Below are 24342 nucleotides of genomic sequence, written 5' to 3' on the forward strand. Positions count from 1 at the left end.
AGATGAAAAATTGGGCGAATGACGTAGTTGATATTCGAACAACTGTTTCGATTCCTAATGGCACGTATAAATACCTTCGCCAATGGAATATGGAGTTTAGTTAAAATCGAATTAATCAAAGGCATGAAGTTCCGTTTCCTGGCACTTTTCATTTGTGTGTGTGCGTTTGCATTCCTAGTGGGAGGAGCACCCACTAGGCTGCCTGATGAGGACGAGGGTGGAGGTGGTGTAGATGCTGGCAATGAAATTGCAGGCGCCGACAAAGGCGCAGAAGAACCACAAGACAGTGTTGATGACGGTGTAACAAGCGAAAGTGAAACGGAAAATGAAGCAGTAAAAGAAACTGCACCGGCGGAAACTGCAGCAGAAGCTGGTGAAGTAACTGCAGAAGAATCAACAGGTGCAGACACACCAAGTGAAGAAACTCCTGCTGGTGAAGATACCCCTATAGCGGAGACTGGAGAAGAGGGTGCTGGTGAGGAACCAAATGGTGAAGAAACCCCAGCAGAAGTGGCAAGTGAAGAAACTACTGACGAGAAAGGCGTAGATGAAGAAACTCCTGCAGAAGAAACCAATGAAGAGAATGCTGCTGACGGAACTCTTTCAGATAAAACCGCGGGTGAGGAAGCAGCTGGCGAAGAAATTCCTGCTGGTGAGGAGCCCGCTGGTGAAGAAACTCCTGCAGAAGTGACTGATGAGGAAAACGTTGGTGAGGAAGCCGCTGGTGAGAAAGGTGCTGCAGAAGAGGTTGGCGAAGAGGTTGGCGAAGAAAGCGGTGTTGAAGAAATTGCTTCAGAAGAGACTGTTGGTGAGGAAACAAGTGATAAAGAAACTCCTGCTGAAGAGACTGCTGGTGAGGAAGCAGCCGGTGAAGAAATTCCAGCAGGCGAGAAGCTCGCTGGTGAAGAAACTACAGCAGAAGAGACTGGTGAAGAAGCCTCTGGAGCGGAAGTCGCTGGTGAAGAAACTCCTGCAGAAGAAACAGGTGAAGAAGGTGCTTCGGAAAATACGCCTTCAGAAGAGACTGCGGATGTGGAAGCAGCTGGCGAAGAAATTCCTGCTGGTGAGGAGCTCGCTGGTGAAGAAACTCCTGCAGAAGTGACTGGTGAGGAAAACGTTGGTGAGGAAGTAGCTGGAGAAGAAGAAGCTTCTGAAGAAACTCCTGCAGAAGGGACTGCTGGTGAGGAAGCAGCTGGCGAAGAAATTCCTGCTGGTGAAGAAACTCCTGGAGAAGAAGCAGGTACAGCTGAAGAAACTCCTGCAGAAGTGACTGGTGATGAAAATGTTGATGAAGAAGCAGCTGGTGAAGAAGGTGCTGCTGAAGAAACTCCTGCTGAAGAGAGTGGTAAAGAAACTCCCGCAGAAGAGACTGGTGAAGAAGTCTCTGGTGAGGAAGTCGCTGGGGAAGATACTCCTGCAGAAGAAACAGGTGAAGAAAGTGCTTCAGAAAAAACTCCTTCAGAGGAGACTGCTGGTGTGGAAGCAGCTGGCGAAGAAATTCCTGCTGGTGAGGAGCTCGCTGGTGAAGAAACTCCTGCAGAAGTGACTGGTGAGGAAAACGTTGGTGAGGAAGTAGCTGGAGAAGAAGAAGCTTCTGAAGAAACTCCTGCAGAAGGGACTGCGGGTGAGGAAGCAGCTGGCGAAGAAATTCCTGATGGTAAGGAGCCCGCTGGTGAAGAACCTCCTGCAGAAGACACTGGTGAAGAAGCCTCGGGAGAGGAAGTCGCTGAAGAAGGAACTCCTGCAGAAGAAACAGGCGAAGAAGGCGCTTTTGAAGAAATTCCTTTAGAAGAGACTGCTGGTGAGGAAGCTACTGGTGAAGAAACTCCTGCTGAAGAAGCAGCCGGCGAAGAAATTCCTGCTGGCGAGGAGCCCGCTGGTGAAGAAACTCCTGCAGAAGTGACTGGTGAAGAAGCCTCTGGTGAGGAAGTCGCTAGAGAAGAAATTCCTGCAGAAGAAACAGGCGAAGAAGGCGTTGTTGAAGAAATTCCTTTAGAAGAGACTGCTGGTGAGGAAGCAACTGGTGAAGAAATTCCTGCTGAAGGGACTGCTGGTGAGGAAGCAGCCGGCGAAGATGAAACCTCTTCAGAAGAGACTGCGGGTGAGGAAGCAGCTGGCGAAGAAATTTCTGTTAGTGAGGAACCCGCTGGAGAAGAAACTCCTGCAGAAGAGACTGGTCAAGAAGGTGCTTCTGAAGAAACTCCTGCAGAAATGACTGGTGAGGAAGCAACTGGTGAAGAAGGTGCTGCTGAAGAAATTCCTGCAGAAGAGACTGGTGAAGAAGTCTCTGGTGAGGAGCCCGCTGGAGAAGAAACTCCTGCAGAAGTGACTGGTGAGGAAAACGTTGATGAGGAAGCAGCTGGAGAAGAAGAAGCTTCTGAAGAAACTCCTGCAGAAGAGACTGGTGAAGAAGTTTCTACTGAGAAGCCAACTGGTGAAGAACCTCCTGCAGAAGAGACTGGTGAAGAAGTCTCTAGTGAGGAGCCCGCTGGTGAAGAAACTCCTCCAGAAGAGACTGGTGAAGAAGCCTCTGAAGAGGAAGTCGCCGGAAATGAAACTCCTGCAGAAGAAATAGGTGAAGAAGTTGCTTCGGAAGAAACTCCTCCAGAAGAGACTGCGGGTGAGGAATCAGCAGGCGAAGAAATTCCTGCTGGTGAGCCCGCAGGTGAAGAAACTCCTGCAGAAGAAATAGGTGAAGAAGAAGCAGGTGAAAAAGATGCTTCGGAAGAAACTCCTCCAGAAGAGACTGCGGATGAGGAAGAAACAGGTGAAGAAGGTGCTTCGGAAGAAACTCCTCCAGAAGAGACTGCGGGTGAGGAAGCAGTTGGCGAAGAAACTCCTGCTGGTGAGGACCCCGCTGGTGAAGAAATTCCTGCAGAAGAGACTGGCGAAGAAGTCGCTGGTGAGGAAGTCGCTGGGGAAGAAACTCCTGCAGAAGAGACTGGTGAAGAAGTCTCTACTGAGGAGCCCGCTGGTGAAGAACCTCCTGCAGAAGAGACTGGTGAAGAAGTCTCTGGTGAAGAAGTCTCTGGTGAAGAAGTCGCTGTGGAAGAAACTCCTGCAGAGGAAACAGGTGAAGAAGGCGCTGGGGAAAAAATTCCTTCGGAAGAGACTGCTAGTGAGGAAGTAACTGGAGAAGAAACTCCCGCTGAAGAGACTGCTGGTGAGGAAGCAGCCGGCGAAGAAATTCCTGCTGGTGAAGAAACCCCTGCAGAAGAGACTGGTCAAAAAGGTGCTTCTGAAGAAACACCTGCAGAAATGACTGGTGAGGAAGCAACTGGTGAAGAAGGTGCTGCTGAAGAAATTCCTGCAGAAGAGACTGGTGAAGAAGCCTCTGGTGAGGAGCCCGCTGGAGAAGAAGTGACTGGTGAGGAAAACGTTGATGAGGAAGCAGCTGGAGAAGAAGAAGCTTCTGAAGAAACTCTTGCAGAAGAGACTGGTGAAGAAGTCTCTGGTGATGAGCCCGCTGGTGAAGAAACTCCTTCAGAAGAGACTGGTGAAGAAGCCTCTGGAGAGGAGCCCGCTGGTGAAGAACCTCCTGCAGAAGAGACTGGTGAAGAAGCCTCTGGAGAGGAGCCCGCTGGTGAAGAACCTCCTGCAGATGAAACAGGCGAAGAAGGCGCTGTAGAAGAAATTCCTTTAGAAGAGACTGCTGGTGAGGAAGCAACTGGTGAAGAAATTCCTGCTGAAGAAACTGCGGGTGAGGAAACAGCCGGCGAAGAAATTCCTGCTGGTGAAGAAACTCCTGCAGAAGAAGCAGGTGAAGAAGGTGCTTCGGAAGAAACTCCTGCAGAAGAGACTGGTGAAGAAGTCTCTGGTGAAGAAGGTGCTGTTGAAGAAATTCCTGCAGAAGAGACTGGTGAAGAAGTCTCTGGTGAAGAAGCCTCTGGTGAGGAGCCCGCTGGAGAAGAAACTCCTGCAGAAGTGACTGGTGAGGAAAACGTTGATGAGGAAGCAGCTGGAGAAGAAGCTTCTGAAGAACCTCCCGCAGAAGAGACTGGTGAAGAAGTCTCTAGTGAGGAGCCCGCTGGTGAAGAAACTCTTGCAGAAGAGACTGGTGAAGAAGTCTCTGGTGAGAAGCCCGCTGGTGAAGAAACTCCTTCAGAAGAGACTGGTGAAGAAGCCTCTGGAGAGGAGCCCGCTGGTGAAGAACCTCCTGCAGAAGAGACTGGTGAAGAAGTCTCTGGTGAGGAGCCCGCTGGTGAAGAAACTCCTTCAGAAGAGACTGGTGAAGAAGCCTCTGGAGAGGAAGTCGCTGGTGAAGAAACTATTGCAGAAGAAACAGGTGAAGAAGGTACTGCGGAAGAAACTCCTTCAGAAGAGACTGCGGGTGAGGAAGCAGCTGGCGAAGAAATTCCTGCTGGTGAGCCCGCTGGTGAAGAAACCCCTGCAGAAGAAGCAGGTGAAGAAGGTGCTTCGGAAGAAACTCCTCCGGCAGAGACTGCGGGTGAGGAAGCAGCTGGCGAAGAAATTCCTGCTGGTGAAGAAACTCCTGCAGAAGAATTAGGTGAAGAAGGTGCTTTGGAAGAAACTCCTCCAGAAGAGACTGCGGCTGAGGAATCAGCTGGCGAAGAAATTCCTGCTGGTGAAGAAACTCCTGCAGAAGAAGCAGGTGAAGAAGGTGCTTTGGAAGAACCCCCCTCAGAAGAGACTGCGGGTGAGGAATCAGCTGGCGAAGAAATTCCTGCTGGTGAGCCCGCTGGTGAAGAAACTTCTGCAGAAGAAGCAGGTGAAGAAGGTGCTTCGGAAGAAACTCCTCCAGAGGAAACTGCGGGTGAGGAAGCAGCTGGCGAAGAAATTCCTGCTGGTGAGCCCGCTGGTGAAGAAACTCCTTCAGAAGAGACTGGTGAAGAAGTCTCTGGTGAGGAGCCCGCTGGAGAAGAAACTCCTGCAGAAGTGACTGTTGAGGAGAACGTTGATGACGAAGCCTCTGGAGAGGAGCCCGCTGGTGAAGAAACTCCTTCAGATGAGACTGGTGAAGAAGCCTCTGGTGAGGAGCCCGCTGGTGAAGAAACTCCTTCAGAAGAGACTGGTGAAGTAGCCTCTGGAGAGGAAGTCGCTGGGGAAGAAACTCCTGCAGAAGAAACAGGTGAAGAAGGTGCTGCGGAAGACACTCCTTCAGAAGAGACTGCGGGTGAGGAAGCAGCTGGCGAAGAAATTCCTGCTGGTGAGCCCGCTGGTGAAGAAACTCCTGCAGAAGAAGCAGGTGACGAAGGTGCTTCGGAAGAAACTCCTCCAGAGGAGACTGCGGGTGAGGAAGCAGCTGGCGAAGAAATTCCTGCTGGTGAGCCCGCTGGTGAAGAAATTCCTGCAGAAGAAGCAGGTGAAGAAGGTGCTTCGGAAGAAACTCCTCCGGAAGAGACTGCGGGTGAGGAAGCAGCTGGCGAAGAAAGTCCTGCTGGTGAAGAAACTCCTCCAGAAGAAGCAGGTGAAGAAGGAGCTTTGGAAGAAACTCCTCCAGAAGAGACTGCGGGTGATGAAGTAGCTGTCGAAGAAATTCCTGCTGGTGAGCCCGCTGGTGAAGAAACTCCTGCAGAAGAAGCAGGTGAAGAAGGTGCTTCGGAAGAAACTACTCCAGAGGAGACTGCGGGTGAGGAATCAGCTGGCGAACAAATTCCTGCTGGTGAGCCCGCTGGTGAAGAAACTCCTGCAGAAGAAGCAGGTGAAGAAGGTGCTTCGGAAGAAACTCCTCCGGAAGAGACTGCGGGTGAGGAAGCAGCAGGCGAAGAAATTCCTGCTGGTGAGTCCGCTGGTGAAGAAACTCCTTCAGAAGAGACTGGTGAAGAAGTCTCTGGTGAGGAGCCCGCTGGAGAAGAAACTCCTGCAGAAGTGACTGGTGAAGAAGTCTCTTGTGAGGAGCCCGCTGGTGAAGAAACTCCTTCAGAAGAGACTGGTGAAGAAGCCTCTGGAGAGGAAGTCGCTGGGGAAGAAACTCCTGCAGAAGAAACAGGTGAAGAAGGTGCTGCGGATGACACTCCTTCAGAAGAGACTGCGGGTGAGGAAGCAGCTGGCGAAGAAATTCCTGCTGGTGAAGAAACTCCTGCAGAAGAATTAGGTGAAGAAGGTGCTTTGGAAGAAACTCCTCCAGAAGAGACTGCGGGTGAGGAATCAGCTGGCGAAGAAATTCCTGCTGGTGAGCCCGCTGGTGAAGAAACTCCTGCAGAAGCGACTGGTGAAGAAATCTCTGGAGAGGAAGTCGCTGGGGAAGAAACTCCTGCAGAAGAAACAGGTGAAGAAGGTGCTGCGGAAGACACTCCTTCAGAAGAGACTGCGGGTGAGGAAGCAGCTGGCGAAGAAATTCCTGCTGGTGAAGAAACTCCTGCAGAAGAAACAGGTGAAGAAGGTGCTGCGGAAGACACTCCTTCAGAAGAGACTGCGGGTGAGGAATCAGATGGCGAGGAAATTCCAGCTGGTGAAGAAACTCCTGCAGAAGAAGCAGGTGAAGAAGGTGCTTTGGAAGAAACCCCCTCAGAAGAGACTGCGGGTGAGGAATCAGCTGGCGAAGAAATTCCTGCTGGTGAGCCCGCTGGTGAAGAAACTCCTGCAGAAGAAGCAGGTGAAGAAGGTGGTTCGGAAGAAACTCCTCCAGAGGAAACTGCGGGTGAGGAAGCAGCTGGCGAAGAAATTCCTGCTGGTGAGCCCGCTGGTGAAGAAACTCCTTCAGAAGAGACTAGGGAAGAAGTCTCTGGTGAGGAGCCCGCTGGAGAAGAAACTCCTGCAGAAGTGACTGGTGAGGAGAACGTTGATGAGGAAGCCTCAGGAGAGGAGCCCGCTGGTGAAGAAACTCCTTCAGATGAGACTGGTGAAGAAGCCTCTGGTGAGGAGCCCGCTGGTGAAGAAACTCCTTCAGAAGAGACTGGTGAAGAAGCCTCTGGAGAGGAAGTCGCTGGGGAAGAAACTCCTGCAGAAGAAACAGGTGAAGAAGGTGCTGCGGAAGACACTCCTTCAGAAGAGACTGCGGGTGAGGAAGCAGCTGGCGAAGAAATTCCTGCTGGTGAGCCCGCTGGTGAAGAAACTCCTGCAGAAGAAGCAGGTGATGAAGGTGCTTCGGAAGAAACTCCTCCAGAGGAGACTGCGGGTGAGGAAGCAGCTGGCGAAGAAAGTCCTGCTGGTGAAGAAACTCCTCCAGAAGAAGCAGGTGAAGAAGGTGCTTCGGAAGAAACTCCTCCAGAAGAGACTGCGGGTGAGGAAGCAGCTGTCGAAGAAATTCCTACTGGTGAGCCCGCTGGTGATGAAACTCCTGCAGAAGAAGCAGGTGAAGAAGGTGCTTCGGAAGAAACTCCTCCAGAGGAGACTGCGGGTGAGGAAGCAGCTGGCGAAGAAATTCCTGCTGGTGAGGCCGCTGGTGAAGAAACTCCTGCAGAAGAAGCAGGTGAAGAAGGTGCTTCGGAAGAAACTCCTCCGGAAGAGACTGCGGGTGAGGAAGCAGCAGGCGAAGAAATTCCTGCTGGTCAGCCCGCTGGTGAAGAGACTCTTTCAGAAGAGACTGGTGAGGAGCCCGCTGGAGAAGAAACTCCTGCAGAAGTGACTGGTGAGGAAAACGTTGATGAGGAAGCAGCTGGAGAAGAAGAAGCTTCTGAAGAAACTCCTGCAGAAGAGACTGGTGAAGAAGTATCTGGTGAGGATCCCGCTGGTGAAGAACCTCCTGCAGAAGAGACTGGTGAAGAAGTCTCTGGTGAGGAGCACGCTGGTGAAGAAACTCCTTCAGAAGAGACTGGTGAAGGAGCCTCTGGAGAGGAAGTCGCGGGGGAAGAAACTCCTGCAGAAGAAACAGGTGAAGAAGGTGCTGCGGAAGACACTCCTTCAGAAGAGACTGCGGGTGAGGAATCAGCTGGCGAAGAAATTCCTGCTGGTGAAGAAACTTCTGCAGAAGAATTAGGTGAAGAAGGTGCTTTGGAAGAAACTCCTCCAGAAGAGACTGCGGGTGAGGAATCAGCTGGCGAAGAAATTCCTGCTGGTGAAGAAACTCCTGCAGAAGAAGCAGGTGAAGAAGGTGCTTTGGAAGAAACCCCCTCAGAAGAGACTGCGGGTGAGGAATCAGCTGGCGAAGAAATTCCTGCTGGTGAGCCCGCTGGTGAAGAAAGTCCTGCAGAAGAAGCAGGTGAAGAAGGTGCTTCGGAAGAAACTCCTCCAGAGGAAACTGCGGGTGAGGAAGCAGCTGGCGAAGAAATTCCTGCTGGTGAGCCCGCTGGTGAAGAAACTCCTTCAGAAAAGACTGGTGAAGAAGTCTCTGGTGAGGAGCCCGCTGGAGAAGAAACTCCTGCAGAAGTGACTGGTGAGGAGAACGTTGATGAGGAAGCCTCTGAAGAGGAGCCCGCTGGTGAAGAAACTCCTTCAGAAGAGACTGGTGAAGAAGCCTCTGGAGAGGAAGTCGCTGGGGAAGAAACTCCTGCAGAAGAAACAGGTGAAGAAGGTGCTGCGGAAGACACTCCTTCAGAAGAGACTGCGGGTGAGGAAGCAGCTGGCGAAGAAATTCCTGCTGGTGAAGAAACTCCTGCAGAAGAAGCAGGTGAAGAAGGTGCTTCGGAAGAAACTCCTCCAGAGGAGACTGCGGGTGAGGAAGCAGCTGGCGAAGAAATTCCTGCTGGTGAGCCCGCTGGTGAAGAAACTCCTGCAGAAGAAGCAGGTGAAGAAGGTGCTTTGGAAGAAACTCCTCCAGAAGAGACTGCGGGTGAGGAAGCAGCTGGCGAAGAAATTCCTGCTGGTGAGCCCGCTGGTGAAGAAACTCCTGCAGAAGAAGCAGGTGAAGAAACTCCTGCAGAAGAAGCAGGTGAAGAAGGTGCTTCGGAAGAAACTCCTCCAGAAGAGACTGCGGGTGAGGAAGCAGCTGGCGAAGAAATTCCTGCTGGTGAGCCCGCTGGTGAAGAAACTCCTGCAGAAGAAGCAGGTGAAGAAGGTGCTTCGGAAGAAACTCCTCCAGAAGAGACTGCGGGTGAGGAAGCAGCTGGCGAAGAAATTCCTGCTGGTGAGCCCGCTGGTGAAGAAACTCCTGCAGAAGAAACAGGTGAAGAAGGTGCTTCGGAAGAAACTCCTCCAGAGGAAACTGCGGGTGAGGAAGCAGCTGGCGAAGAAATTCATGCTGGTGAGCCCGCTGGTGAAGAAACTTCTGCAGAAGAAGCAGGTGAAGAAGGTGCTTCGGAAGAAACTCCTCCAGAAGAGACTGGTGAAGAAGTCTCTGGTGAGGAGCCCGCTTGTGAAGGACCTCCTTCAGAAGAGACTGGTGAAGAAGCCTCTGGAGAGGAAGTAGCTGGGGAGGAAACTCCTGCAGAAGAAACAGGTGAAGAAGGTGCTTCGGAAGAAACTCCTCCAGAAGAGACTGCGGGTGAGGAAGCAGCTGGCGAAGAAATTCCTGCTGGTGAGCCCGCTGGTGAAGAAACTCCTGCAGAAGAAGCAGGTGAAGAAGGTGCTTCGGAAGAAACTCCTCCAGAAGAGACTGCGGGTGAGGAAGCAGCTGGCGAAGAAATTCCTGCTGGTGAGCCCGCTGGTGAAGAAACTCCTGCAGATGAAACAGGTGAAGAAGGTGCTTCGGAAGAAACTCCTCCAGAAGAGACTGCGGGTGAGGAAGCAGCTGGCGAAGAAATTCCTGCTGGTGAGCCCGCTGGTGAAGAAACTCCTGCAGAAGAAGCAGGTGAAGAAGGTGCTTCGGAAGAAACTCCTCCAGAAGAGACTGCGGGTGAGGTAGCAGCTGGCGAAGAAATCCCTGCTGGTGAAGAAACTCCTGCTGAAGAAGCAGGTGAAGAAGGTGGTTCGGAAGAAACTCCTCCAGAAGAGACTGCGGGTGAGGAAGCAGCTGGCGAAGAAATTCCTGATGGTGAGCCCGCTGGTGAAGAAACTCCTGCAGAAGAAGCAGGTGAAGAAGGTGCTTCGGAAGAAACTCCTCCAGAGGAGACTGCGGATGAGGAAGCAGCTGGCGAAGAAATTCCTGCTGGTGAGCCCGCTGGTGAAGAAACTCCTGCAGAAGAAGCAGGTGAAGAAGGTGCTTCGGAAGAAACTCCTCCAGAGGAGACTGCGGGTGAGGAAGCAGCTGGCGAAGAAATTCCTGCTGGTGAGCCCGCTGGTGAAGAAACTCCTGCAGAAGAAGCAGGTGAAGAAGGTGCTTCGGAAGAAACTCCTCCAGAGGAAACTGCGGGTGAGGAAGCAGCTGGCGAAGAAATTCCTGCTGGTGAGCCCGCTAGTGAAGAACCTCCTGCAGAAGAGACTGGTGAAGAAGTCTCTGGTGAGGAGCCCGCTTGTGAAGAACATCCTGCAGAAGAGACTAGTGAAGAAGCCTCTGGAGAGGAAGTCGCTGGGGAAGAAACTCCTGCAGAAGAGTTAGGTGAAGAAGGTGCTTCGGAAGAAACTCCTCCAGAAGAGACTGCGGGTGAGGAAGCAGCTGGCGAAGAAATTCCTGCTGGTGAGCCCGCTGGTGAAGAAACTTCTGCAGAAGAAGCAGGTGAAGAAGGTGCTTCGGAAGAAACTCCTCCAGAAGAGACTGCGGGTGAGGAAGCAGCTGGCGAAGAAATTCCTGCTGGTGAGCCCGCTGGTGAAGAAACTTCTGCAGAAGAAGCAGGTGGAGAAGGTGCTTCGGAAGAAACACCTCCAGAAGAGACTGCTGGTGAGGAATCAGCTGGCGAAGAAATTCCTGCTGATGAGGAAACTCCTGCAGAAGAAGCAGGTGCTTCGGAAGAAACTCCTCCAGAAGAGACTGCGGGTGAGGAAGCAGCTGGCGAAGAAATTCCAGCTGGTGAGCCCGCTGGTGAAGAAACTCCTGCAGAAGAAGCAGGTGAAGAAGGTGCTTCGGAAGAAACTTCTCCAGAAGAGACTGCGGGTGAGGAAGCAGCTTGCGAAGAAATTCCTGCTGGTGAGCCCGCTGGTGAAGAAACTCCTGCAGAAGAAGCAGGTGAAGAAGGTGCTTCGGAAGAAACTCCTCCAGAGGAGACTGCGGGTGAGGAAGCAGCTGGCGAAGAAATTCCTGCTGGTGAAGAAACTCCTGCAGAAGAAGCAGGTGGAGAAGGTGCTTTGGAAGAAACTCCTCCAGAAGAGACCGCGGGTGAGGAAGCAGCTGGTGAAGAAAATGCTGCTGAAGAAACTCCTCCAGAAGAGACTGGTGAAGAAGTCTCTGGTGAGGAGCCCACTGGTGAAGAACCTCCTGCAGAAGAGACTGGTGAAGAAGCCACTGGAGAGGAAGTCGCCGCTGAAGAAACTCCTGCAGAAGAAACAGGTGGAGAAGGCGCGGTTGAAGAAACTCCTTCTGAGGAGACTGCTGGTGAGGAATCAACTGGTGAAGAAACTCCTGCTGAAGAGACTGGAGGTGAGGAAATAGCCGGCGAAGAAATTCCTGCTGGTGAGGAGCCGGCTGGTGAAGAAACTCCTGCAGAAGAAGCTGGTGAAGAAGGAGCTAGCGAAGAAACTCCGGCTGAAGAAGCTGGAGAAGAAACTTCTACAGGTGAAGAGGGAACCGGTGAGGATGAAACTGAAGAAGGGGAAGCCGTTGGAGAAGAAATGGGCGAAGAAGGAGAAACCGGTGAAGACGAAACCATTGAAGAGGGAACTGGTGAAGAGGAAACAGGCGAGGAAGGAACAGGTGAAGAAGAGACAGGCGAGGAAGGAGCAGGTGAAGAAGAAACAGGCGAGGAAGGAGCAGGTGAAGAGGAAACAGGCGAGGAAGGAACAGGTGAAGAAGAGACTGGCGAGGAAGGAGCAGGTGATGAAGGGACAGGCGAGGAAGGAGCAGGTGAAGAGGAAACCGGCGAGGAAGGGACAGGTGAAGAAGAAACAGGCGAGGAAGGAGCAGGTGAAGAAGAGATAGGCGAGGAAGGAGCAGGTGAAGAAGAGACAGGCGAGGAAGGAGCAGGAGAAGAAGAGACAGGCGAGGAAGGAGCAGGTGAAGAAGAGACAGGCGAGGAAGAAGTAGGTGAAGATGAAACCGGTGAAGAAGCAGCAGGTGAAGAAGAGACAGGCGAGGAAGGAGTAGGTGAAGAAGAGACAGGCGAGGAAGGATCAGGTGAAGAAGAGACAGGCGAGGAAGGAGCAGGGGAAGAAGAGACCGGCGAGGAAGGAACAGGTGAAGAAGAGATCGGCGAAGAAGGTACAGGTGATGAAGAGACCGGAGAGGAGGGAACAGGTGAAGAGGAAGGTGGCGAAGAAGAAATTGGTAGTGATGCTGATTCAACAACTAAACCAAAACCAACAACTAAACCTAAAACAACAGCTAAACCTAAAACAACAGCTAAACCTAAAACAACAACTAAACCTAAAACAACAACTAAACCTAAAACAACAACTAAACCTAAAACAACAACCAAACCTAACACAACAACTAAACCTAAAACAACTACAAAACCTATAGTCAAACCTGCAGCAACAACAGCCAAGCCTACCGCCAAACCGGCAGCAACAACAGCCAAGTCTACCGCCAAACCGGCAGCAACAACAGTTAAACCGGTAGCAACAACAGCAAAACCTGCAGCAACAACAGTAAAACCTGCTACAACCAACCCTGTAAAGCCACCCACAATTACCATAATTATTAAAAACCCGCCCAAAGCTACTACAGCCAAACCGAAAACAACGAGAAAACCTAAAAAAACGGCAAACTCTAAAACAACGGCCAAACCAAAAACTACGGCGAAACCCAAAACATCAGCGAAACCCAAAACTACGGCCAAACCTAAAAAGGCAACAAACACTAAAACAACAGTGAAACCAAAAGCAACAGCGAAACCCAAAACAACAGCAAAACCCAAAACAACAGCAAAACCCAAAACAACGGCCAAACCTAAGACTACGGCGAAACCAAAGAAAACCGCCAAGCCCAAGACAACTGCAAAACACAAAACAACTGCAAAGCCTAAAGCACCCAAACCAACTCAACCCCCACAACAGGATCATATCCTGCAACAGATCATCAACGCTGTCCAACAAATCATTTATTAGAACCAAATAACGCTCTGAGATGTGTTTTTTTTTTTTTTCTTTAGTTATCGTTATAAAATATTTTATAACAACATAAAGTTGCCCCATATGCTAATTCCATGGCATCTAAAATGCAATTCTAAAAAGCGTTATTTTTTTAATTTATAAGACAACTAATTTTTATGTTAATACGAATTTTATGTAATTTTTTACAGAACGAAATAAACGAATGTGATAAAAAAAAATTTTATAGAAACGTGCTAAGTTCGATCGGAACGAATTTTGGGTAGCCACCAGGTACCATGGGTTCTGCTAAAAATTTGCCTTTATTAACTCAGTTTGTATGGGAGTTATTCTACAAAACCAGATCGGGAATTGCTTGCACCTGCTATGGTCTCAAGTAGTCATATCGGGTAATCGGTATTTGAGGGGCCTACATCAGCACATAGACCGGTTCGGATCATACCTGCCATGAACGCTGAAAGTAGAAGTTTTTGTTTCTAGGAGCTCAAGAAGTCAAATCTAGGGATCGCTTAAATGGAGACAATCTTCTTCTTATATATAAAAATCAATTTTCACAGATGGTGCATTATTTTCACAGATGGTGCATAATGATCCCGTGGTGAAAATAGGGTACTACATTTTTTGATATCTGAAGGGGGGGCGGACCCTCCCCCTTACCATAATTTTCAGAAACTCCAAATCTCGGAGATGGGTGGTGCGATTTAAGCGAAATTTTGTGTGCTCTCATATTGTACCCTTAAAATAAAAATTTGGATCCAAATTTCTGATGGGGTACCTAGGGGGGCTGCCCCACCCTAAAACCTACCAAACATATATTTAGACCAATCAAGACAATATGGGACCCAAAAGAAAGGTATTTAGAACAAGAAAACGTATCTGATATCCAATTGTCGGACCAAGTGCGAGGGGGACCACCCCAAGCCCCAAAACACCCTAAATCGGACATATTTACCGACCATGGCGCTATGGGACTCAAATGAAAGGTATTTGCGAGTAGAATACGAATCTGATATCCAAATGTGGGACCACGTTTCTGGGCGTCCACCCCTTTCCCAAAACACCCCCCAAAGAGGACTTAGTTACTGACCATGGGAATATGGGGCTTAAATAAAAGGTATTTGAACGCAGAATACGAATTTGATATCCAAATATGGGACCAAGTGTTTGGGGGGCCGCCTCTCACCAAAAACATGCCCCAAAGGGGACAAATTTACGACCATAGCAATATGGGGCTCAAATGAAAAGTCTTTGGGAGTAAAGCACGAATTTGATATCAATATTCGGGAAAAGTGTCTGTCGGGCCACCCCACCCCCATAACACCACCCAAATAGTTAATATTTGCTGACTATTGTAATATGAGGCTCAAATAAGAGGTTTTTTTAAGTGGAATACGAATCTGATATATTTTTTAAGGCCAACTCACTGAGTGGCCGCCCATCCCCCAAAACACTCCCCATGCCGGTCATGTTTGCCGACTATGGAAAAATGGGGCTCAAAGTAATCAACATTAGATACCAACTGTCTAGCGGACGTCCCACCACCAAAACAACCCCCAAATGGGATGTATTTGCTTACCAGGACAATTTGAGTCTTAAAGAGAGTGGAACTAAATATTCATAGATTTTAGGGCCAATCCCCTAAACCGGACATATTTGCTGACTTTTGCAATAAGAAGTTTAAATGAGATTATAAAACGAATTCGATATCCAATTTTGAGGGCAATGGCAATATGGGGTTCAAATAAATGATATATATGAGAATAGAGCACGTTGCTGATATATTTTCAGGGCTTAGAATTTGGGGGAACAACCCACTCCCCAAAACAGCCCTAAATCGGGCATATTTACCGACCATGACAATGTGGGGCTTAAATGAAAGGTATTGGGGGGGGCAGAGCAAGAATTGATACCCATTTTCGGATCAGATCGCTTTAAAAAGCCCAATAACTTGCGAATGTTCACATCCGATAAATCAGACAGTTTCTCAAAGAAATGAGAACCTAAAGTCGAACTCCTTCTAACTGCCAGTGCGGGACACACACACAGAAGGTGTTCTATAGTCTCTTCCTCTTCGATACCCTTACAGCTTGTCCATGTTTTCCGATAAGACAGTGAGCTGTCATGACGGACACAATAACTGAGACGTCTGTTCTAGCCAATGACAGCAAAGCAGTAGACCTCTTCAAGTCTAGATGAGGCCTCATAGTTTTGTAATGCTCACAGATGCTGACCATCTATCATTCGTTGCCCTTCGGGCCTGGTTCTGAAAACTTAGCTTACATGTCGCTAGAGGCATACTCACAGATTTCAGTATCCCTGGAATGAGTAAGGGGGTTCCTAGTCTCGCAAGCTCGTCTGCTTTAAAATTCCCTGGGATATCTCTGTGGCCCGGCACCCAGAACAGGTGAATTTTTAACTGTTCAGTCATCTCGTTGAGAGATCTGCGACAGTCGAGGGCGGTTTTTGTGTTCAGAAATACGTTATCCAGGGATTTAATGGCTGCTTGGCTGTCTGAGACATTATATTGGGTTGCCCAAAAAGTAATTGCGGATTTTTTTAAAAGAAAGTAAATGCATTTTTAATAAAACTTAGAATGAACTTTAATCAAATATACTTTTTTACACTTTTTTTCTAAAGCAAGCTAAAAGTAACAGCTGATAACTGACAGAAGAAAGAATGCAATTACAGAGTCACAAGCTGTGAAAAAATTTGTCAACGCCGACTATATGAAAAATCCGCAATTACTTTTTGGGCAACCCAATATCTTAGCCATCCCACCACGTCCTTAATTGCAAGGATCTCTGCTTGATACACACTGCAGTGTACGGGTAACCTCTTCGATGTGACCAGTTCTAGATCTTTAGAGTACAACCCAAAGCCCACCTGGTCGATTAGTTTGGAACCATCCGTATAGAAGTCTATGTAACTTCTGTTACCAGGGATATCGTGGTTCCATTCGGTTCCATCAGGAATAGCGGTACAGTAATTTTTTATCAAAAAATTACTGTACCGCTACAGGAATAGTGTACAGGAACAGCGGTATAGTAATTTTTATCAAAAAACGGATCGGGTAGGGTTTCGGATCATACTGCGGTCTGATGTTGGAAAGGAGAGCCAAAGTTCGTGTGCCACATTTAAGCTAAATCGGCAGAAAATTGAAGTCTCTAGGAGTTGAATAAGTCGAAACTAGGGATCGGTTAATATGGGGGTTTATATCCAAATCTGAACCGATATGGCCCATTTGCAATCTCTGGTTATTTACACCAAAACTGAAGTATCTGTACAAAATTTCAAGGGGACAACTTTTATCGTTCGAACACTCGAACGACAGACAGACAGACACGGCTGGATCGGCTCAGAATGTCAAAACGATTTACTTTGTAAGGCCTCAGGTCAATGTTTCGAGACGTTACAAACGGAATGAGTAGATTAGTATCCCAGATATTGTGGTAGGCATAGAGAAAAGCATTGTGCCAACTTTTGGCAAGATTGGTCAAAAAATGAGCTTACAGTAACCCTAGAAGTGAAAATCGGGCGATATACATATATGGCAGATAGATCTAAATCTGAACCGATTTCTACAATATTCACCAGAACAAGAGAGTCAAAAGGATACCCTTCCTGCCAAATTTCGAGAGAATCGGTTAACTTATGACCACTTTATTGCAATATTTCTCAAAAATCGGCCGAACATATATATGGGAGCTATATTTAAAACTGAACTGATTTCGCTCAAACTCTTGAGATATTGTGGTAGTTGTTGAGGAACTTCGCGCTACTTTCAAAATCCTTAATTGTTTTCAATACCACTCCCCTAATTTGGTTCATGTCTGGTATTGTGTCCCCACCTAAGTGCTGGTATGTGTCAGACGCGAAAGCCGGGAAATGACAAAGGAAATGTTTCAACGTCTCATCATCTTCCCCGCATGCCCTACACATGGTATCACTTGCCGCAAAGATTTTACATAAGTGAGCTAGAAGTCCTATGTGTCCCGTTATGATACCAATAGCCATACTGAACTTCTTCTTACTTCCTTTCAGTAATAGCCTAATCTTTTCACGATCTGGATCCGCCCATAGGATTTTGGTCGTCCTACCGACCGTTTCGTTATTCCGCAATGTTGCATGCGCATTCGTCGCCCACTCCCTTAACTCGGACTGCGTCGACTTGAAAGGTTTCGGGTTAACCAAGTTTATTGACGGCAGTCCTCTGACCACCAAATCGTCTGCCGTTTCATATCCCCTTATTCCATTATGTCCCTGCACCCAAACGATGCGGATTTTGCCATCCTCAGAGAGGGCGTTAATCTCCTTCTTACACTGCAAGACTGTTAGTGACCTTACCGTCCTGGTTGTTATTGCCCTTATGGCCATTTTACTGCTCATAAAGATGTTCACAATCGATGTCCTCGCGAGAACACCACACCACCTCATACATTCCGCGATCGCCTGAATCTATGACTGTGTTATGGTCAGACAGTCTAAAACAGATCTCAGTCCCTGGGTTCTCAATGTAGACCCCCAGGGCCACTCTGGCCTCTAGCTTTGATGCATCCGTATAATATGATCTTTCTGATAGCAATACGAGGGTTCTGTCAGTCTAAGACTGAGCCGCCTGTTCGGGGGTCGCCACCTGCACATAAAAATGTGGCTATAATAACAACCCAGGTAATTCAGACGTCATACTTCGAGAAGGCGTGTACCGCTCGCAATGCCATTCGTGAATTTACTGTGTTCTGTATGCTATTGCCCAAATGGCCAACTTAGTCTGTAGAGATGTCCATACTCGACGTCCTCGTGTTGACACTGTACCATATCATGTATTCCGCACCCGGCATGGGATTACTGTGAGCACCATGCAGACTGGAGCATTGAGGTCTGATCTGTGTGGTCTTGAGGGTAGTGGAATGCTCCATACGAAGTGGCTGCTTCAGCAGTCGCAGACATTCAGCGATATCGAGTGGAGAGACTACTGCAGTATGGTGTTATGGTCAAGCAGCTGGAAACGGAACTCGGCCTTTGGTTCTTCAAGGTAAAAGGCTACACCCGTTTCTCCTTTACTGCTGTGATTCATCCGTGTAGCTTAATCTACTGGATGGAAATACCAGAGTTCCCCCAGACTAGGACAATGCCTCTGGCCCCAGTATATACTACTTGGCCTCATGTTATTGGGTTGCCCAAAAAGTAATTGCGGATTTTTTAAAAGAAAGTAAATGCATTTTTAATAAAACTTAGAATGAGCTTTAATCAAATATATTTTTTTACACTTTTTTTCTAAAGCAAGCTAAAAGTAACAGCTGATAACTGACAGAAGAAAGAATGCAATTACAGAGTCACAAGCTGTGAAAAAATTTGTCAACGCCGACTATATGAAAAATCCGCAATTACTTTTTGGGCAACCCAATATTTTTAGGGTTTTCGATCTGAAACATTTTCCTATACCCTTACCCCATTCTCATCCTACTGTCTTAAGTTACATAGCTGCAGTAGCTGACTTTCACTTAAGCTGTAAGTTTATGGTTCCCACATCTTGAATTTTCGCCAGTTGCCCTTGGGAGGCCCCCGTAGCGCAGAGGTTTGCATGTCCGCCTATGACGCTGAACGCCTGGGTTCGAATCCTGGCAAGACCATCAGAAAAAAATTTCAGCGGTGGTTTTCTCCTCCTAATGCTTTCAACATTTGTGAGGTACTATGCCATGTAAAACTTCTCTTCAAGGAGTTGTCGCACTTCGGCACACCGTTCGGACTCGGCTATAAAAAGGAGACCCCTTATCATTGACTTTAAACCTGAATCATACTGCACTCATTGATATGTGAGAAGTTTGCCCCTGTTCCTTAGTGGAATGTTTTTGGGCAAAATTTGGATTGCATTTGCATTTGACCTTATAGGTCTTCATCAGTATCGAGGCCTATGTTAAGACTGGCAGTATATTTTCTGAAGATACTCACAAAGACCATAGTAGCGACACACCAGGCCTCTGATGAGAATCGAGCCCACGTCTTCAGCACTAGTAATCCGAGAATGCTGCCAATCCGACAAACATACATGGAGGGCACCGTGGCGCAGAGGCTAGCATGTCTGTCTATGACGCCGAGCGTCTGGGTTCAAATCCTGGCGCGAATATCAGAAAATTTTTCAGCATTGGTTATCCTCTTACTAATGCTGGTTACATTTTTGAGGTATCATGCCATGTTAAAACTTCTCTACCAAGTAGTGTCGCTAAACGACGGCACGCAGTTCGGACTCGGCATAATAAGGGAGGCTCCTTATCTTATCATTAATTGGACTGCACAGACAGGTGAACACACATACGGCTGGAAGGACAGAAGGATGGACATACAGACGGATATTCCTTAATCAAGTTAGAATTCCAAGACGATTCTGAATATATAAAATATGTAGGACATCAGTTTAATATTTCGTTAAGGTACAAACACAATGACAAAGCTAGAATTTAAACCCCTCTGCTATGGTGAAGGACAAAAAAATTTGCTCTTTTGCTCTCAAAGTACATAAGGATGACCTTCGGCTTCAGTAACTTTTCGACTCTTTCGGTGAATGATAATGGGGAAATTCTTCAAAAAACCAATTCGCATGCTTAACCTCCACCTGCAATATGTTCACCTTCGGCTCTAATTATTTTAGCTGGTTTTGTATTTGTTGAAGTCAAACAATAGCACAACATGTTAAATAAATTTAAGACTGCTGAAATAGAGACCAAGTTATTATTCTGTTTGAATAAAAGCCAATGACGTACTAGCTCTATGTCGCAGCTGATTTTATAAAGGCTTGAATTGATCAAACTTCAATTTAGTTGAATAGTAAATCAAGTGAAGACATGAAGTTTAGAATTTGGGCATTTTTATTGTGCCTGTGGGCTGTAACGCTAGCTGCTGCTGCTGCTAATGCAGAAGAAATCAATTCATCCAATGATGTGGCAAATGAATCTGCCGAAGAGGAACCCGTGGATGAGGACAATATAGACTATGATGGAGACTATGAAGGTGATGTGGGTGAGGATGAAGAATTTGATTATGCTGGAGATGAAGACGACAACGATGGAAGCGATGTGGAATTAGACATCGAAGAAGCTGAAAATGATGGGGATGATTACCCCGATGAAAATGATCAAACGGAAAATGCGGATGTAGCAACCGACAACATGCCGGAAGTTTATCCTTTTGAAATTGATGACCAAGATATTGATGATGATGTAGATTATGATGATGAGGATTACGATGAGAAAGAAGAGGTCTCAACACAGGGCTCAAAACCTTCGTCACCTGTGCGTAAATCCAAACCCAAAACCAAAGCACACAAGAAATCTGCCAGAAATAATCGTCATCGAGCCAAGGCTGGCAAACGCTCAAAGAAACATGCCAGGAAACACAAGTAATACTAATTGTACAATAAGAGAAGAACTAATTTTAATAGAATTTTTGTAAATTTTTGTTAATAATAAAAGATAAGATTTAGAGTAATACTTAAACCTTTGACAGATCGACTTTTCCCACAAAGGGACATGAGAAGAAATTTTTCTTTAACAATTTACATTCGTCAGACGGTCTAAATGGCAGTCGGTCTAAATGGCAGCTATATCCAAACCTAGACTGATCTGGGCCAAATGAAAGAAGGATATCGAAAGGCCTTAAACAACTCGCTGTCCCAAATTTTGGCAAAAAAGGACAATAAATGCGTCTTTTACAGGCCTAAGACCCTAATTCGGCGGGTCGGTCTATATGGCAGCTATATTCTAATCTGAACCCATATGGCCCAAATTAAAGAAGCATGTAGAGAGGTTAAACACAACTCACTGTCCCAAATTTCAGCAAAATCTCATAAGAAAGGTGGCTTTAATGAGCCTAACACCCTAAATCGGCGGATCGGTCTATATGGGGGCTATATCAAGATATAGTCCAACATAGCCCAACTTCGAACATAACCTGCTTATGGACAAAAAAAGAATCTGTGCAAAGTTTCAGCTTAGTATCTTTATTTTTAAAGACCGTAGCGTGATTTCAACAGACAGACGGACAGACGGACGGACATGGCTAGATCGTGTTAGATTTTTACGCTGATCAAGAATATATATATTTTATATAATCGGAAATGGATATTTAGATGTGTTGCAAACGGAATGACAAAATGAATATACCTCCATTATTCGGTGGTGGGTATAAACAATTTCGTAATCAGACATTTTCATCCAACACAAAGCATTCGTATCATGGAATTGTCACTTCATTGCCTGCTTGATTGCCATGGGAGTGGGACCTAGTGCCAGAACATCTTTCCCCTGAAATGATTGCCGAACTCAGAAAACAGTTCCCCACATGCTTGTTGAAGAATAAATGGATGATGTATGACAAAAATAAAAAAGTAAAAACGTTCGGCCGTTCCGAAATTTGAACATACATAAATTGTTATCCTATTTTATAATAACTCCACTATATTCACAGTTATATCCAAATATGGCGGATTTGGATCATATTTTGTTTAAATCATACAAGGCCCAGTTCCAAATTTAAGCAAAATTGACGAAAAAATGCTATGACCTTAAGACCCTAAATCAGAAGATCGGTCTATATGTCAGGTATACCTAAATAGAGTACAATCGAGACCCAACTTGACATGGATGCCAACAGGTCAAATAGAACTAGACCATAAATGAATTGAATGTTGAAGGCCATAGTAGTAGAATATGAATTGCGCCTTGTAGGGGCTTAAGAAGCACAATGGCGAAATCGGTTTAAATAAGAGCTGAAATCGGTATATACAAGAGCTGAGAATTGCGCCCTCTAGAGGCCTAAAAATTCAAGATCCAAGATCGGTTTATATGGCAGCTATATCAGGTTATGGACCGATTTGAACTGTACTAACCACAATTGTTGGAAGTCATAACAAAACACTTCATGCATAAATTCAGCCAAATCGAATGAGAACTGCGCCCTCTAGAGGCCTAAGAATTCAAGACCCAAGATCGGTTTATATGGAAGCTATATCAGGTTATGTAGCGATTTAACCCTGCTTAACACAGTTGTTGAAAGTCTTAAAAACACACTTTGTGCAAAATTTCAGCAAAATCGGATGAGAATTGCGCCCTCTAGTGGCTCAAGAAATCAAGATCCAAGATAGTTTCATATGGCAGTTTTATCAAAACATGGAGCGATTTGGCCCATTTGCAATCCCAACCGACCTACACCAATAAGAAGTATTTGTGCAAAATTTAAAGCGGCTAGCTTTACTCCTTGGAAAGTTAGGGTGCTTTCGACAGACGGACGGACATGGATAGATCGACTTAAAATGATCAAGAATGTATATACGACGATCAAGAATATATATACTTTATGGGGTCTTAGACAAATATTTCGAGGTGTTACAAACGGAATGACGAAATTAGTATACCTCCCATTCTATGATGGAGGATATAAAAAACTACCCTTTTTCAGGGAAAAGAATAAAGAAACTAGCATTTGCCAGGGGAAAGGGTATGGAAATAAAGCTTTGCTAGGGGAACACTTTCCCGGGGAAAAGGGTTCATAATCCACCTCTTCCCAGGGGAAAGGGTACAGAAAGGATGAGGGTATAGGAAAAATGCCTTCCTAGGAAAAAGGGTATAAGAAAGAATTACTATGCTATTAGAGCTAGAAAACACCCATTTCAAGTAAAAAGGTTATAATAGGTACACTCTCTTTGGGGAAAGTGCATAAAAAGTACTGCTTTTTAGGGGTAAGGGCATAGAATTTTCCCTTAATTTGGGAAATGGCATGGAATCTACAGTTTTATGGAGAAACGGTATAGAAACTTCCCTTTCCCAGGGGAAAGAGTACAAAATCTATCTTTTCAATGAGGAAAGAGTATTAAAACTACCCTTTCTTAGAGGAAAGGGTAAGAAACCGCCATTTTCCAGATAAATTGGTATAGAAAGTACCCCTTTCCAAGTTTAAAGGTATACAAAGTACCCTTTCCCCGGGTAAAATGTATAAAAACTACTCCTTTCCAGGCGAAAACGTAAAGGAACCTCATTTTTCTGGAGAAAGGGAAAAAAAACTATAATTTTCCAAGGGAATGGGAATAGAAATTACCCTTTCCGAGGGGAAAGGGTATACAAACTACCCATTTTCAGGGTAAAAGTAAACAAACTACCATTTGCTAGGGAAAATGGTATATAAACTTCCTTTTCCCAGAGAAAATTGCATAGAAACCACACTTTTCCAGAGGAAAGGGTAAAGAAACTACCTTTTCCCAGAAGAAAGGGTATAGAAACTACCCTTTCCCAGAGGAAAGGGTATAGAAACAAACCTTTCCGAGGGGAAAGGATAAAGAAAATACTCCTTCCGAGGGGAAGTTTATAGAAGCTACCCTTTCCCAGGGGAAAGGGAATAGGAATTACCATTCCCGCGGAGAAAGGGTATACAAACTACCCATTTTTAGGGAAAAAAGTAAACAAACTACCATTTGCTAGGGAAAAGGGTATGTAAACTACCCTTTCCGAGAGAAAATTGCATAGAAACCACACTTCCCAGAGGAAAGGGTATAGAAACTACCCATTCCCAGAGGGAAGGGTATAGAAACTACCCTTTCCCATGGAAAAGGGTATAGAAACTATCCTTTTCCAGGGAAAGGGTATATAAACTATCCTTTCCCAGGGGGATGGGTATAGAAACAAACCTTTCCGAGGTGGAAGGATAAAGAAAATACCTATTTCGAGGGAAAGGGTATAGAAAATACCTCTTCCGAGGGAAAGGGTATAGAAACTACCCTTTCCCAGGGGAAGGGGTATAAAAAATACTTCTTCCGAGGGGAAAGTGTATAGAAGCTACCCTTTCCCGGGAAAAGGGCATAAAAACTACCCTTTCGCAAGGGAAAGGGCATAGAAATACTTTTTTTCAGTGGAATGGGTATAGAAACAACCGTTTCCCGGCGGGTAGGGTTAAGGAACTACTTTTATCAGGGGAAATGGTAAAGAAACTTCACCTTCCCCGGAACAAAAGTATAGAAACTACCCTTTCCCCGGGCAAAGGGTAAAGAAAATGAAGGGGGGAAGGGTTAAGAAACTACGTTTATCAGGGGAAAGCGAATAGACACACCCTTTCCCATGGCAAAGGGCATAGAAACTACCCTTTCCCCTGGGAAAGGGTAAAGAAACAACCTTTTCCTAAGAGAAAGTGTTAAGAAACAACCTTTTACCAGGGGATAAGGAAAAAAATACTCCTTCCGAGGGGAAAGTGTATAGAAACTACACTTTCCCAGGGGAAATGGCATATAAACAACCCTTTCTCAGGAGAAAGGGTACAGAAACTACCCCTTCTCAGGGGAAAGGCTAAAGAAACAACCTCTTCTTAAGAGAAAGTGTTAAGAAACAACCTTTTACCAGGGGAAATGGTATAGAAACTTCACCTTCCCCGGAGCAAAAGTATAGA

General features: G+C 46.5%; 3 protein-coding genes across 3 annotated transcripts in view; 2 read left to right on the forward strand and 1 right to left on the reverse strand.

Moving 5' to 3' along the window:
* Positions 1-24342, reverse strand: part of LOC106088468 (mucin-19-like) — a 471415-nt gene that overhangs the window by 67119 nt on the left and 379954 nt on the right. The gene's annotated exons all lie outside the window — the stretch shown is intronic.
* Positions 58-12915, forward strand: LOC131997079 (microtubule-associated protein futsch-like). The gene is made up of 2 exons (XM_059367360.1): positions 58-3760; positions 3794-12915. The coding sequence occupies exons 1-2, from the start codon at positions 58-60 to the stop codon at positions 12913-12915; spliced, it is 12825 nt and encodes a 4274-aa protein (XP_059223343.1).
* LOC106088496 (nucleolin) lies at positions 19758-20315 on the forward strand. Its single transcript, XM_013254032.2, has one exon. The coding sequence runs from the start codon at positions 19758-19760 to the stop codon at positions 20313-20315; it is 558 nt and encodes a 185-aa protein (XP_013109486.2).

Source organism: Stomoxys calcitrans, chromosome 4 (assembly GCF_963082655.1).
Source record: "Stomoxys calcitrans chromosome 4, idStoCalc2.1, whole genome shotgun sequence".
In the NCBI taxonomy this organism is placed as follows: domain Eukaryota; kingdom Metazoa; phylum Arthropoda; class Insecta; order Diptera; family Muscidae; genus Stomoxys; species Stomoxys calcitrans.

Bases quoted from the DNA above. Each gene is read 5' to 3' on its own strand.
- LOC131997079 (XM_059367360.1), top strand. From the start codon at position 58: ATGGCACGTATAAATACCTTCGCCAATGGAATATGGAGTTTAGTTAAA. The intron at 3,761-3,793 runs GTGAAGAAGGTG...AAACTCCTGCAG, and splicing joins AACTCCTGCAGAAGAAGCAG to AAGAGACTGGTGAAGAAGTC.
- LOC106088496 (XM_013254032.2), top strand. From the start codon at position 19,758: ATGAAGTTTAGAATTTGGGCATTTTTATTGTGCCTGTGGGCTGTAACG.